The sequence below is a fragment of the Lissotriton helveticus genome, chromosome 1_1, assembly GCF_964261635.1.
Source record: "Lissotriton helveticus chromosome 1_1, aLisHel1.1, whole genome shotgun sequence".
Lineage (NCBI taxonomy): Eukaryota > Metazoa > Chordata > Amphibia > Caudata > Salamandridae > Lissotriton > Lissotriton helveticus.
In genome coordinates this window covers 1040415862-1040429935 of record NC_136057.1, presented here as the reverse complement: position 1 = coordinate 1040429935, position 14074 = coordinate 1040415862, and the positions used below count along the sequence as shown (strand labels likewise).

The window sequence follows — 14074 nt, the reverse complement described above, 5'->3', positions numbered from 1 at the left end:
CGGTCAGCCACTGTGTGAAGTTCCGAGCTGCTTCGTTGGGGTCCGTTGCGCTGGCGGGTGGGTTCTGGCTGAGAGAGGTGGTGAGCTGCTCGGTGGTGATTTTACTCCAGCTTCTGTGGGGGATCTGAAGCGGGTGGTGGTGGTGAGTCGTGGTTCTTCTTAAGCTGAAGTGGACGCAGCTGTGGCCGGTCCAGTGGAGTCCGGTGGAGTGGCTGAAGGTGATGTGCTTGCTGGATGAGAAGACTGGATCAAGCGTGTGGCCGGCGTAGTGGGTGGGGGTGTTGACCAGTTGCTTGAGTCCGAGGTTGGCGAGGTTGTCCAGCAGGGCGGCGGTGTTGCGGTCCTTGTTGTTCTCCAGGTGGAAGTTGAGGTCTCCAAGGAGGATGTAGTCAGCGGAGGGGAGGGCGTGCGGGCTGATGAAGTCTGTGATGTCTTCGCTGAATTGTGTGCGTGGTCCCGGGGGTCTGTTGACGAGGGTGCCTCTGAGGGTCGTCTTTGGGTCGGTGTGTATCTGGAAGTGGAGGTGCTCGGCTGCGGCGAAGGTGTCGTTGGAGTCGGTTGTGATGCGGATGGTGTTCCTGTGGACGATGGCGATGCCTCCTCCGGTCTGGTTGACGCGGTCCCTCCTGATGATCTTGTACCCGTCCGGGATGGCGATGGCGATGTCGGGTGCAGAGGAGGCGTTCATCCAGGTTTCTGTGAGGAAGGCGATGTCCGGTGATGTAGCGTCGAGGAGGTTCCAGAGTTCCACGGCGTGTCTGTGGACGGAGCGGGTGTTGATCAGGATGCACTTGAGGTGGTTGCTGCTGGTGCTTGGCTTGACGAGTGCGGGGCAGGTTCGGAGGCAGGTGAACTTTCAGGTACAGCAGGTGAAGGGTCCGTGGGTGCGTCTCGGGGTGGCTAGGCAGCAGGCGTGGTTCCGGCCGGCATTGAGTGCGTTGAGAGTGGCGGCGTCATAGGTCCGTTGTGTGGGCTGGCATCGTCGGGGGCCAGGGGTCCTGGCACTGGGCGCGGTCCAGGCGCGGACGGGCGCAGACGGGCTTACCTTTGGCGCACCTTCGGCGCTCCGTCGGTGCTCCCGCTGCGCGCGTCCGCTGCATGGTCGCTCAGGGGGCGTCATAAGTAAGGAGCCGGGAGGGAGGAGCAGCTGGGTGGCGTGAGCGGGGCGGCCAATGGGATCACGGGGGGGCGGGGCCGCAGGGAGGCAGCGGCGGGAAATCCAGCGGCGATCAGCGGGAAGGAGCAGCGGAGAGCGAGGTCAGGAGGCGGCAGGCAGGCAGGAGCGGCAGCAGTGAGTGGAGCGTCCAAGCCCTGTGGAGGGCAAGACAATGTCCGGAAAAGCTTAGTTTAGGGGAAAGAGGTGGGTCTTAATTGCCTTCCTAAAAACCAGCAGATCTTCGAGTTCTCGTATGTGTGCTGGGAGTGCGTTCCACAGCTTTGCGGTAAAGGCATGCTTTGTTAAGACATGCAACCTTTTCTAATAGCGGTTACATCAGCTACAATGGTTATTGAGGCTCAAGCACAACAGAGCAAAGAACCATATTGAGTTTTCCATAGATCTAAAAGATTTCTCAGAATTCATGCACCTTTCCTACTAAAGCAGTTCATCCGCACCGGATAATTTCACTTCCAAATTTTTTTTCTTATCCACCCTCCTCAGTGGAGAAGGAAGTACATACACTGGAAGTTAAAAATAAAAAGCACTACAAGATTATCTATTTAGGACGACTAAATCTACACTTTCTTTTCAACTCTTTGTTACACATGGTCCTATAAATTTAAGAGTAGAAGGCTTTGAGCAGTGCATTTCTAGGTGGATAGTTTCCTGTATTCAGTTATACTATCAGAATACTAATGTAACCCTTCAGTGTAAATCCAAAATACACTCTACAAAGGGAAGAGACAGCAATAGTGCTTTGAAAATGTCAGTTGTAGAGATACGTGAGGTAAGGCAGTAACCTGGTTCATGCATTTGTTTGTTATTATTATTATCTAGGCTCTGACACCAGACTACAGATTTTTTGTGTAGGTTAAGTAATTTCAGATTGGTCTCTTAGTTTTGTTTCCTCTACTGAGGAATGAGCTTGCCATTGTGTTAAAAGCTCATGAGTACCAGCAAGGATCGAACTATAGAGAAGGAAAAAGTTACTTGTGTGTAACACTGGCCCTCCATCATAGAAATCTTTGCTAAATTCATATTCAACTGCTGTTCTTCGCTGAATTCAGGGGACCAGTCTGAGGATGGCTGTAGGAAAGTGGATTATTATTTAGGATGGACAGATGTCCACCTCAAAGGATAAGACCACCACCTGCTAGTTGTCACGCATACTAAATTAATTCAAATAAAGCTTTGCTCAATCCCTCGTAACATGACTCAAAGCAAGTTTAAATCAAAGGCAAATCCATGAAAGGCAACTGTAGATATGAATTTTTAACAAATTAAGTTTAAATTGAACCATAAAGCACAGATAGTCTATAAAAGCAGTAGACCAGGACAATGGCACGATTTGAGGCAGACTGCGATGGAGCACTGGTCATATACAACAAGTGGACTGATCCCAAAGAAAATCTTGAAGTCAAAAAGTTCGAAAAAGTTTCAAAGTCCCTACACACAAACTTGTCACTTTTTGAGAAGAAAATTCCTCGCTGAGCAGACAATTTCTGAAATTGTAGCTGTTGCAGTGGAACTGAAGGCCAGATACTTAAAGCAGGTTAGACCTACTGGATTTCTCGAGATTTCTAGTTGAAAATATCTAACACATAATATGACATATTCGTTTTTCCAGAGGTGCTTGAAACCTTTAACGGGACAAAGCTGAAATTCAATCCGATGCTGTGAAAGTGACAGTCTGGGACCTTTTTCCCACAGGCCCTATAAAGCTCCACAGTAAACGTTTTTTGAAGTTTGTAATGTTTGTTCTGGTGCCCTTCTAATGTCCTCAATACCTTAGGGAAGGGTATTTGGAGACTCTCAAGATTTCAGGCAGGGTCCAACAGCAAATTCCAGTCCAGGTCCAGTTTCCACTGGGCATTTTCAGGAAAAGACTCTTGCAGCTTTGTGCATCCCTGTAGTCACACAGGTCATTAGTTAACTGATCCTTTGAGTACTCTTCGTTGTCCTGGGTACAGGAGTGAACAGGTCCAGTCCTTCAGGACTCCTCTCAGGTTACAGGCAGAAGGTCCAGACCTCTTCTGATCTTCCCCAGGTCCAGTAAGGGTTGTGACAAGGTTCCTTGGAGTGCCATATTTATGCTTGGCACCAGGTAGTTTGTGGAGGTGACTCCTAAGCACTCGCTAACCAATGGGGTAAAAGTTCCCAGGAGCAACCCTACCCCCTTTTTCATCAATTCATATTAGTCTTACTGCAAACAATTCCACAATGCCCCTCACTGTCAAAATTCAAGACGAGGAAGCCCTTTTTACCTTGTGCAGAGCCTGTGTGCCTACCCAGAAGTGTGGCTAGGCTAATGAGCAGTTCCATCCCCTGTGGTCACTCAAAACCAGTTTTGGAAGTTGCTTTCCTCCCATTGGGTTAGGTGCCAGCCTGACTGGGAGGCACACAAGTTAAGGCCTTACCTGGTGCCACCTGACATTTTCTTGTGATAGGACAGGGCCCTTTGAAGTAAGTTAAGTTCCTGGGCCCACCACTACTGGTCTTCCTGCCAGGGGAGAAAAGACTTCCACACTCTCAAGCCATCTGGGAGCCGTGTTTACACCTCTTTCACACACAATTCAGGCAAGTACATGCTGCACAGTTACTGGAAAGCTAATGCAAATTAGCCTCCAGCAGCTTCGGCAATGTTATGCTAAGTTTCTAAGAGTTACATTCCCCATATATTTAATATAAATCTGACTTTACCATTAGATTTTTTTAAAAATTAAATATAAAAATAAGTCTTTGAGCGGAGTCTGTAGTTGGTACAGGTCAAACGTTAACAGATTAAAGTGTGTGATCTATATTTTGACTTTTCCCATGTGCCAATTGTAGCCTGACCAGTGGCAATATAGTTTTGGGCCTAGCCATTGTGGAAACATGCCATTCCTACTGTCACAAAAGTCTCTGTTTTAAATATCATGCACCCTCTCCTGTGAGCAGCAGGGTGTGCTTAGGGGTGACTTATTTAATATTTTTAATCCAGTTTTCTTACCATTCAAAAGAGTAATTTGACAGATCTGGGCAGCATTGTTCAGGCTGCTTTAGGCTGCAAAGGATAGGCCGGAAGCTATGTTTTCACGGTCACTGTAGTGGATGGCGCAATTGATGTTGCAGTCCGCAAGTGACATGTAAGTTTCCATGCAATGGGTGTATTTCTGCACCGTATACTGTGGACTTATACCAGAGCCTAAAGGCGTTACTTTGTAACAATGGCGTAGAATGGACTATATCATTAACTCTCAGATATAGAGCTTTAAAATGAACTGCCGTTCAAGTACCTGGGGTTGGTTCTCATGGGACACCTGCTCAGCCAGTGGTTTTTAAATCACAGCACAATTTGTATTACTCTTATGTTGTTCAAAGCGCTTTTTTCCTATAATTTTTTTTACTTTCATTTTCCTGTTTTCTTAAAACAAAATTGGGATTGTTTAAAAAGCATTAGTGAATTACATCAGCTTTTTCATTTTTATTAAGATTTTTACAGATTTGTTTGAAAGGCAGACGTTTGCTCTATTACAATGAAGATAAAGCCTGAGTCATGCACAGTAGTTAATTGAGGTTTATTAAAAGGTTTTTAGAAGGAGTTTTCTCTTGTATAAAAGTATTTCAGGATCCTGTTGATAATCCGTGTTCATGAATTCACCAGCAATACCATATTTGATCCTTGATGCCAGCTTATTTGAAGATGATACTGAGGGTAATGAGAAGTCTTCTCTGTAAGTTTAAAGTTCTGTCATAGTGTGTGAGATGGGCTTGTTGAAAAAACATCAGTCTTGTACCACTAAGCCGTACAACTATCTATTTTGTCTTGTAGCTGGATGTGATTATTGCAGATCTGGATGGAGGGACAGTGATGGTCCCAGAATGCATTCATATCCCTCTTCTTCCAGAACCTCTTCTGCACCGCACACAGGAAGCGCTGTCTCTGGTAAGTATAGAAAGCCAGTTACATTCTCTATTCTACTTTATACTGCTCAGCACTTTAAGTTTTCACTCATATTTCACCTTTCATACTATCTAGTTCTTTGTAATTCGACTCACTTCCACAATTCAGTTTTTTTTTACAATCTACATCAGGCGTGTCAGTCCTTCAAGATAGATTCTTGCACATCACTGAGCACCTGTTGTCTTACTGAAAGACGCACTAAACATAGCATCACCTTAAATTCTTACAATGTTTTCATAATTCCCTTCTGCTACTGCAGTAAAAACTGTGATGTTTCAATTGAACATTTTTATAGGCACACCCTTTCTTTTGCACATTGGTGTTCGTTGTGAAATATCTTAAAGGAGATCCAAAAGGGTTCCCTGGTCTATGGCTAATCACAACTTTAATTTCTTTACAATGCTAACACAAATACTCATACAAGGTGCACTTCAGTCCTGACCTGTCACAACATGTTATAGAATGAAAGCCCACTGCCGTGTGCTTAGACGCAATCCGTTTTGTTTTGTTTTCCAGCTACACACAGCAGTAGCGCAGTCTTGGAGTCCTAACATGTGCTTTCTTGAGTTGCTTTCTTGGGAAAATACTACAAACTACAGACCACTCATCTCGCTCACATTTTTCACCTCCACATTACACCTCCTACATACCACACAGGTCGATTCATAGTCTTCTGTGTCAAAGCATTTCCTTCCTGTCCTCCGGCACCCTTTCCATTGAATGTGTGGCATCACAACCCAAAATGTCGATGTACCTTAGTCAGGAACTGCAATATTCTGCTAATCAGTTACAGTGACCAACATAACCTTGCCAACAAAGGTGGCCTGCAGCATGCCTACTCTCCCAGTTCTGAGAATCACACACAACTGTTGCCAGTGTAGCTCATTTGTTATTTATTGCATCGAATGTCAGTCTAGTTTTGGTATTTGGTTCAGCTCTGCATTTCACCTTAATACTTGTATCACCCTTTGATATTCCAATACTGAGAACCCAACTCGCCCTGCCAACATACTCCATAGTATGCTAGCAACAATGAGTGTTATTTCATTATGACACACACACAGCTGTACCAAATCGCGTCAGTCCTGAACTGTAGCACTTCTTGCTATTCCAGACAGAGCTCTGCCAATGCTTCCCAGTTTTGACCGACTGCCCCATTCGCTGTTCCAGCAACACATCTCAGACAAATCCCCAGCACACTACTTTTCCAGTACTGACAAACATACATCACTCTTATGCAATCCTGACCAGAGCTTTAGCTATTCCAGCACTGCTTCTGACATCCTGCTCTGGAAAGACTGGTGTAGATACTTTGAGTTGCTGAGACAGCATTACTGCTCCTGAATCTCTGTCCTATCCTCAACCCCTTCTACACTTTAAGAAGCAACCCCCCTAGTGTCTCTGTCTTTTCTGCAGGTTTTGGACCCAGAGTTGGAAATTGCTGACCTTGCTTTCCCACCATCCTCCATCTCTGCCTCATCGCTAAAAATGCAGGTTGGTAAAGAAGGTTTGCCTTCAGACAACTAGTTGCCCAGTTCATGTTCACAGTATCCCTCTCTGTTGAATTTCTATGTATTGTGTGGACTGTCTGAAACCAGTTTTTATATCTCTTAGCTTGCTGATATTCTCAGAACTAGGTTATGTAGTCTTCAACCGTACTGTTGAGCATGTGACCTGTCCCATCTCTCCAAAATTGGCTGTGCATGACTTTCAGCAATGTGCAGTGGGCTGTGGTTGCTGGATATTGGCCTGAGGCCAAACCATGTCTATGTCCCACCAACAGAAGCATTGTCCTGCACCCCGCCCGTGTCCACAGTAGTCACATGCACAGCCTTTGAGTTGCTATGTGGATTTAATTTTTTTAAATTATTTTTTCAGGATTTGGTATTCTGTAGACAAAAAATAAATGTAAAAATATTTTTTTTAAATTGTGGATCTTGATCTGCATCGGCGAATCAGGCCCAAAATGCTGCTGGCGGTCTCCACAAATGTGTGGGTGAATCTGCTCATCCTGGTGATAATGGGGATATTTTTGGCAAATTACTAGGGGCACTGTATGCCCCTCTGGCATTCCACTACCCTCTCACATCCCGGACCCAACAGCCTCCATGGAACTAGGAGTAAATACTCATTTGAATTTTTCCTCTTCAGTATAAAAGTGGTTACTGTTGTTTGGTATTGATGTGCTGAACTATCTACCATTAGAATGGTGTTGTATTTGTTGTATATGTTGAAACAGCTAAATTAAGTTTTATTGTACCGTTTTCACCAGACAGTTCTTAAATTTGATTTGGAAAATACATTTTATTGGCTGAGATGATGTTGATTCACAACTCTGTGCCCCCTTGCTATAGCAGCTTTATTGATGTTACTGTTGAGGTTTTTGTGATGTGTCTGTATCACCATTTGCGAGGTCATGAGCAGCTCATTGGGTGAATATATGCTTGTATTGCTCAGCATTGCTGGTGGATTAGTGGTTTGTAGGTTTTGCATTGTAATCATAACATGCTTTTAACTAGGTTCTTTTTTAGGGAGATTTAACTGGGTTTTATTGAGTTATACATGTTAGATCTCATGAGTAAAGATCTATAACTTCCTTTAAACTGTGCTTTTAACAGCACCTTCCCACCAAGCCACTCCAGCAGCAAGTTATTAGATAGTATGTGGTTATGGTTGAATCTCGTTTTTTCCACAGGAGGAGCCTTTTTCTCGCTTAGAACTTTGACTCTGTATGCCAATTCTGAAAATTCAAAAAAAGATATGGTTGTCCACCCAAACTCAGTTTGAAAATTACCAAATCAGAACATCCCACTAGTTTGTGTCAGGCCTCAACGTGACTATTTATTACTTTAAAATGTGCGTTTCTCCTTTCAGTGAGCATGGGTCATTAAAAGATAAACTTTTCTGTGAGCACTTCCCCAAAAGTGTACAGGGATCAATATAAAACCCAAAGTGCTCTATTAGTGATAGGGTGGGCAAGCAGCCTTGGGCCTAACACAGAGGAGTGTAAGACATTTATTGCACAACAGTGATCAATAATGGACACACAACTCAAGAAGGAGATCCAGATTAATTTTAGAAAATTATACTGTGTTTGCACGTTATTTTAAGACCAAGATCTACGCAATAAGGTGAGTAAGTTTTTAAATAAAAATACTTATCACTTTAAAAAATCGACACTTAGAAACTCGGTTTGGGGGTTAAAACCAGCACGGGGGGCACAAAGCAGCACCAAACATGCACCACCAGCCATGTAAATGTAAATGTAGTTGAGCTTATATAGCGCACAGCTACCCGCAGTGGGTTTCCCGGCGCTTGCTTAGGGAACCCTTCCTGATATTCCCCTGTGAGATAGCAGGGTATCCACAAGGTGAAAGTCAGGCATCCCGCCGCGAGGGGCCGTTGTGGAGATTAAGCAAGCTGTTGCCCAGAGTCGCAGAGTGTGAACCCGTGAGTCGAGGAGGCACCGGGGCGAGAATTGTCGAGTCCGTGGAATTTTTAGCCCAAGACCCGCCGAGGCGGGGAATTGAATCCTGGTCCAGGACCGATCTCAGCTTCGGGTCTGCCGCCTCTAACCCCTGAGCCACACTTCTCCATGCAGGGGCAGCCGGGTGCAGGGTGCTATTTCGATGTCAGGCACCTAATGCTTTTCAGTGAGGTTTCTTCTTTTGTCAAAAAGGCTGAAGGCATGGCACCAGAGGTTACAGGAGGGAGACCAACGACAGCAGAGGTAAGTAGAGATGTAGGGGGTTGTAGGGACACCATCAGTTCAGCTAACCAAGGCACAGGGTCTTCGGGGGTGCCTTTTGACATGGGAGTCTTCTTACTGGATATGGTCGTGGTCGGGGGTAGCCTCTGAATTCACACTGCAGGTGTCGTCGTGGAGATCAGGAGAGGGCAGCCAAAGCTCTCTGGGGATACTTCACTGCACAGTTGAGCTGCTCACACTCGAGCTGTGGGCATCGGGTGCTGAGTGGGCAGGGATCGCGGTTCAAGCTGGATCCGGAGCCCTTGAAGTCTGTTTCTTCTGGACCGGTCAGCTAACTACTGGAGATTGGAGTCTTTTTTTGAGTCTTTTTCGAAGGCAGCAGTCCTCCCAGGGTTTTCAGAAGTCGCTGGCTGCAAGACAGGTCGCTGGTTCGCAGAAGCTGGAGACAAGCCGGTAGGGTTGGGGCCAAGGCAGTCGTCGCCTTCAGTCTTCTCTGCAGGGTCATCTTCTTGCTTCTTAGGTCGTTGCAGATCTAGGTTCGAGGCATGTGGGCTGCTGACTTCATATCTGTGCACAGATCGCCGCCTAGTGTTGGGTCCGGATGATTGCACTTTGTTGTCTTGGAAGAGTCTTCGAAGTATCACGAGATAGGTGACTCCTCCCCTGGACTACAGTGCGCATGGGCATCTTCTCCATCCTCAGATTGTTTTTTTCCGCCATTGGGTTCAGATGCAAACTCCTATACTCGAACTCGGAATCGAAAACAAAACTTTTCTAAAGGCTAAAAGCCCTTCGACTTTGTCGGTATTGTTCTCGTTCGGTACCTCTCTACTCGATCCAAACTTCCATCTCGAATGGGTCGTCGACGCGGGCCGTTGGGCCTTTTCGACGCCATGTGAGCCTACCGTCGATGGAAAGAAGGCCGTTTAAAAGGTGCCCACAATGCCACTCCAAGTTCCCACATACTGACAAACACTCAGTATGCAACAAGTGCCTTTCCCCAGACCATAGGGAAGAAACCTGCCCGGCCTGCGCCCAGTTTCGATCCAAAAAAACTATACGAAACCGACGGGCTGCTCGGCAAGAAATGCAGCGACAGACACCGGAACCGGACAACATCTTCGATGATGACCAGGATCTACAGGACGCACCAGACTCTGACCTCGAAATCGTCACCGTCGAGGTCTACTCCGACTCCGATGATGAAATCCCATCGTGGCAAATCGTGAGTACACTACCCCCGACACCAACTAGCCCGTTACCAAAGGCTCCGGTCGAGGCATCGCCAAAAGGCCTTAGCCAAGATCATAAGAAACTTTCGCCAGCCCTGCCTTCCGGCTCGGCTCCGAAACCGAAACCGTCAGAAACACCAGGGCCCAGTACCATCGTCCCAAAGACGGTTCCAGAGCCAAAGAAGGTCACCGACCCAAAGGGCGTCGATCCGAAAAAGGCCGCACAGCCAAAGAGCATCGAGCCAAAAAAAGACAGTCGACCCCACAAAGGCCGTTCAGCCAAAAACCGTCGACCCCAAAAGACTGGTCGACCCGAACAAAGGCACACAGCCAAAGGGCGCCGAACCGAAAAAGGTCGCCGACCCGAACAAGCCTACTGTTCCAAAAAACGTCGACCCCGGCAACCGGTGCTGTACCGAAACCAGTATCGAAGCCGGACAAGCCTATCGACCCAAAAATAACGGCTCCTAAGACAGCAGTCGCTCCAAAAAAGAACATCGACTCGGTGAAAGACACTCATCCAAAGAAGTCTACAGAGCATAAAAACGCGTCGACCCGAAATTTCCGGTCGACCCGAAACCACTCGTCGACCCGAAATCAGGGCCCGAGCCAAAAAAGTCCAACAAACCTCCAAAAGACGTCAAAAAACTAAGTGTTACCGAGCAGAAAAAGCCTAGCACTAAACCCAGGACTGTAGAGGAAGAATTATTCCACCCAGATCCATCAGACGACCAAGCTAAATTATATATTAACCCAGACACTGGTAAAGTTACCATCCTGCATAGGAAAAATAGGCCTTTGGACTTTGTACCAGATTCACCCATTCCACTGAAGAAAAAGGACTTTGGGACTTCTCCCTCAATCAAGACCCTTCATCCCTTTTCAACCTATCATGCCTGCCACACCTTTTGCTCCTTCCTAACCTTCTCACACGGGGACGATGAGGGAGACACAGGGTGTGAGCCTCAGCCTCAATACGATTTCCCACAAGATCCTAACCAAGAGGAACCTTGGGAAGAGCCAACAGACCCTTATGACACCCATCCCATCCCTGATGTTTCCACTTATCCTACTAAGCCGTCACCTACAGACGACACAGTAGTCTTCAACCAACTCACAGACAGGGCAGCACAATTCCATAATGTAGACATGCATAGTGACCCTGTGGAGGAAGACTTCCTGTTTGACACTTTCACTACCGCAGAAAAAAGTGTCAAAATGCTTCCAATGCTAAAGGGAGTTCTAAAACATGCACCTGACCTATTTAAGGATACAGCCAGGGCACGGGTAATCAATCCCAGAATAGATAAAAAAGTATAGGCCAGCTCCCACAGATCCTACTTACATCAAGGGCCAGTTGCCACTAGACTCTCTGGTGGTTGCTAATGCACGAAAAAGAGCCAACTCTCAGACTACAGGGGAAACACCTCCCCCTGACAAAGAGTCCACAATTCTAGAGGCATCAGGCAAAAGGGTAGCTGCACAAGCCTCCAACTCATGGAGGATTGCTAACACACAAGCCCTACTAGCTCGCTACGACAGGGCACACTATGATCAGCTCGAAAGCCTTATGCAACACCTACCCGAGCCTTTTAAAGCACAAGCCAATGATCTCATCCAAGAGGGAAAGTTCATATCAAACGCCTCCATCAAATGTGCGCTCGACGCTGCTGACACCGCAGCCAGGACAATTAATACTAGCTTACTGCTACGCAGACATGCATGGCTGCGTATTTCCGGTTTTAAGAATGAGGTGCAGTCCACCATTCTTAACCAACCTGTCAATCCAGATTTTCTATTTGGCCCTGCTGTCGACACCATATTAGACTAAATGAAAAAGGACACAGAAACCGCAAAATCTATGGGTGCTTTGCAATTTCAGCAACATAGGGGCTCCTTTCGACGCTCCTCATACAGAGCAAACACACGAGGGAATGCTTCGCAAACATCTGCCTCATACAAAAGTAACACGCAAGGTTCCTTCAATAAGAACACATCCAGGGGAGGTTACAGAGGTAACAGTAATAAGGGAAGAGGACGTGGAGGCAATAACACCAGAGCCTCCACTGCCACAAAACAGTGACTTCATTACGCTGCCTTCAGACCACTTAACACTAGTCGGAGGCAGACTACAGCAGTTCCTACCTGTCTGGCACGCAATTACCACAGACAAGTGGGTAAGAGAAATTATCCAGTCTGGTTATTGCCTAGAACTGACTTCTACGCCACCAAACATACCACCCAGACATCGTCCTATGTCCACAGAACACATCACCCTGCTACAACAAGAGGTGAAATGCATGCTGGAAAGGGGGCCATAGAGCAGGTCCCTTTCCACCAACAGGGGACAGGAGTATACTCCCTATACTTCCTTATTCCAAAGAAGGACGGTTCCCTCAGACCAATATTGGACCTCAGACCCCTAAATCAATACATACTGTCGGAGCACTTCCATATGATCACACTACAACAAGTGCTCCCCTTGCTGCAGCAAGGAGACTTCCTAGCAACACTAGACCTCAAGGATGCCTACTTACATATACCCATCCATCCAGCCCACAGAAAATACCTAAGGTTCACAATGGAAGATCAACACTACCAATTCAAGGTTTTGCCCTTCGGGGTTACCACGGCTCCAAGAGTGTTTACAAAATGCTTAGCGACAGTGGCGGCACATCTCAGGAGGCAACACGTCCATGTGTACCCTTACCTGGACGATTGGCTAATACAAGCAAAATCGTACCAAGAGTGTGCGGCACACACGTCACAAACAATACAGTTGCTACACAGCCTAGGCTTTTCAATCAACTACACAAAATCGCATCTGCAACCTTCCCACGTACAGCAATACCTGGGAGCCACTATAAATACCACAGTGGCAAAAGCATATCCAAACTCAGCAAGGATAGCCAGCATGCAGATACTCATTCGCAAATTCCTGCCACAACACTCCTTGCCAGCTCAAGTCTTCATGCAGCTCATAGGCATGATGTCCTCCTGCATATTCATTGTCCCCCATGCCAAACTCCAAATGCGCCCATTACAGGAATGCCTAGCACGGCAATGGAACCAGGCTCGTGGACAACTAAAAGACCTAGTATTGGTAGACAGTCGCACTCACAACTCTCTGCAGTGGTGGAAACCACAAAACCTTTCCGAAGGGCGACTGTTCCAAGAGCCGGTACCACAACTAGTACTAACAGCGGACGCATCACTGACAGGCTGGGGAACCCATCTCCTTCAATACACAGTACAAGGGCTCTGGACAAACAAACAGAAACAGCTGCATATCAACCAACTAGAGTTGCTAGCAATATTCCTAGCCCTGAAGGCTTTCCAGGAATACTTGTACAACAAGACGGTGTTGATCCGAACGGACAACATGACCGCAATGTACTATATCCAAAAACATGGGGGGACGCACTCTCCACAGCTGTCCCATCTGGCACAGAGCATATGGAAATGGGCGATTCCAAAAAACATTTTTCTCCTCGCAGAACACCTCCCGGGGAAGGACAATCAGATTGCCGACCTGCTCAGCAGGCACAGCCAACAAATACACGAATGGGAGATTCACCCCCAAGTTCTCCAGCCCTTCTTCGAAGAGTGGGGTCACCCAGAGGTAGACCTGTTTGCCACAAAAGAAAACTCCAAATGCCGGTACTTTGCCGCCAGGTTCCCACATCCGTTGTCACTGGGCAATGCGATATGGATGAACTGGTCAGGCAGATTTGCGTACGCTTTTCCCCCAGCACCGCTGATTCCGCTGGTGGCACGCAAACTGCGACAACACTCACTCACACTAATCCTATTTGCTCCCACATGGGCGAGACAACCATGGTACACAACGTTCCTTGAACTTTCAGTAGTTCCTCATCAAAGACTGTGCCTTGCTCCCCATCTTCTAACCCAGAACCATGGAGAAATAAGACACCCAGATCCCAATCAGATGAACCTGGCGATCTGGCTCCTGAAATCTTAGAGTTCGGATACCTTAACTTGTCCCCAGACTGCATGAACATCATTAGGGA

General features: G+C 46.8%; 1 protein-coding gene across 2 annotated transcripts in view; it reads left to right on the top strand.

The window, feature by feature from the left end:
• The window catches only part of SBF1 (SET binding factor 1), a 1592200-nt gene that overhangs the window by 456705 nt on the left and 1121421 nt on the right, over positions 1–14074 (top strand). For both annotated transcript variants that reach the window (XM_078677863.1, XM_078677862.1), the window contains 2 exons: positions 4971–5084; positions 6519–6596. In XM_078677863.1, coding sequence (XP_078533989.1) covers positions 4971–5084; positions 6519–6596 — 192 coding nt within the window. The remainder of the gene's footprint in view (positions 1–4970; positions 5085–6518; positions 6597–14074) is intronic.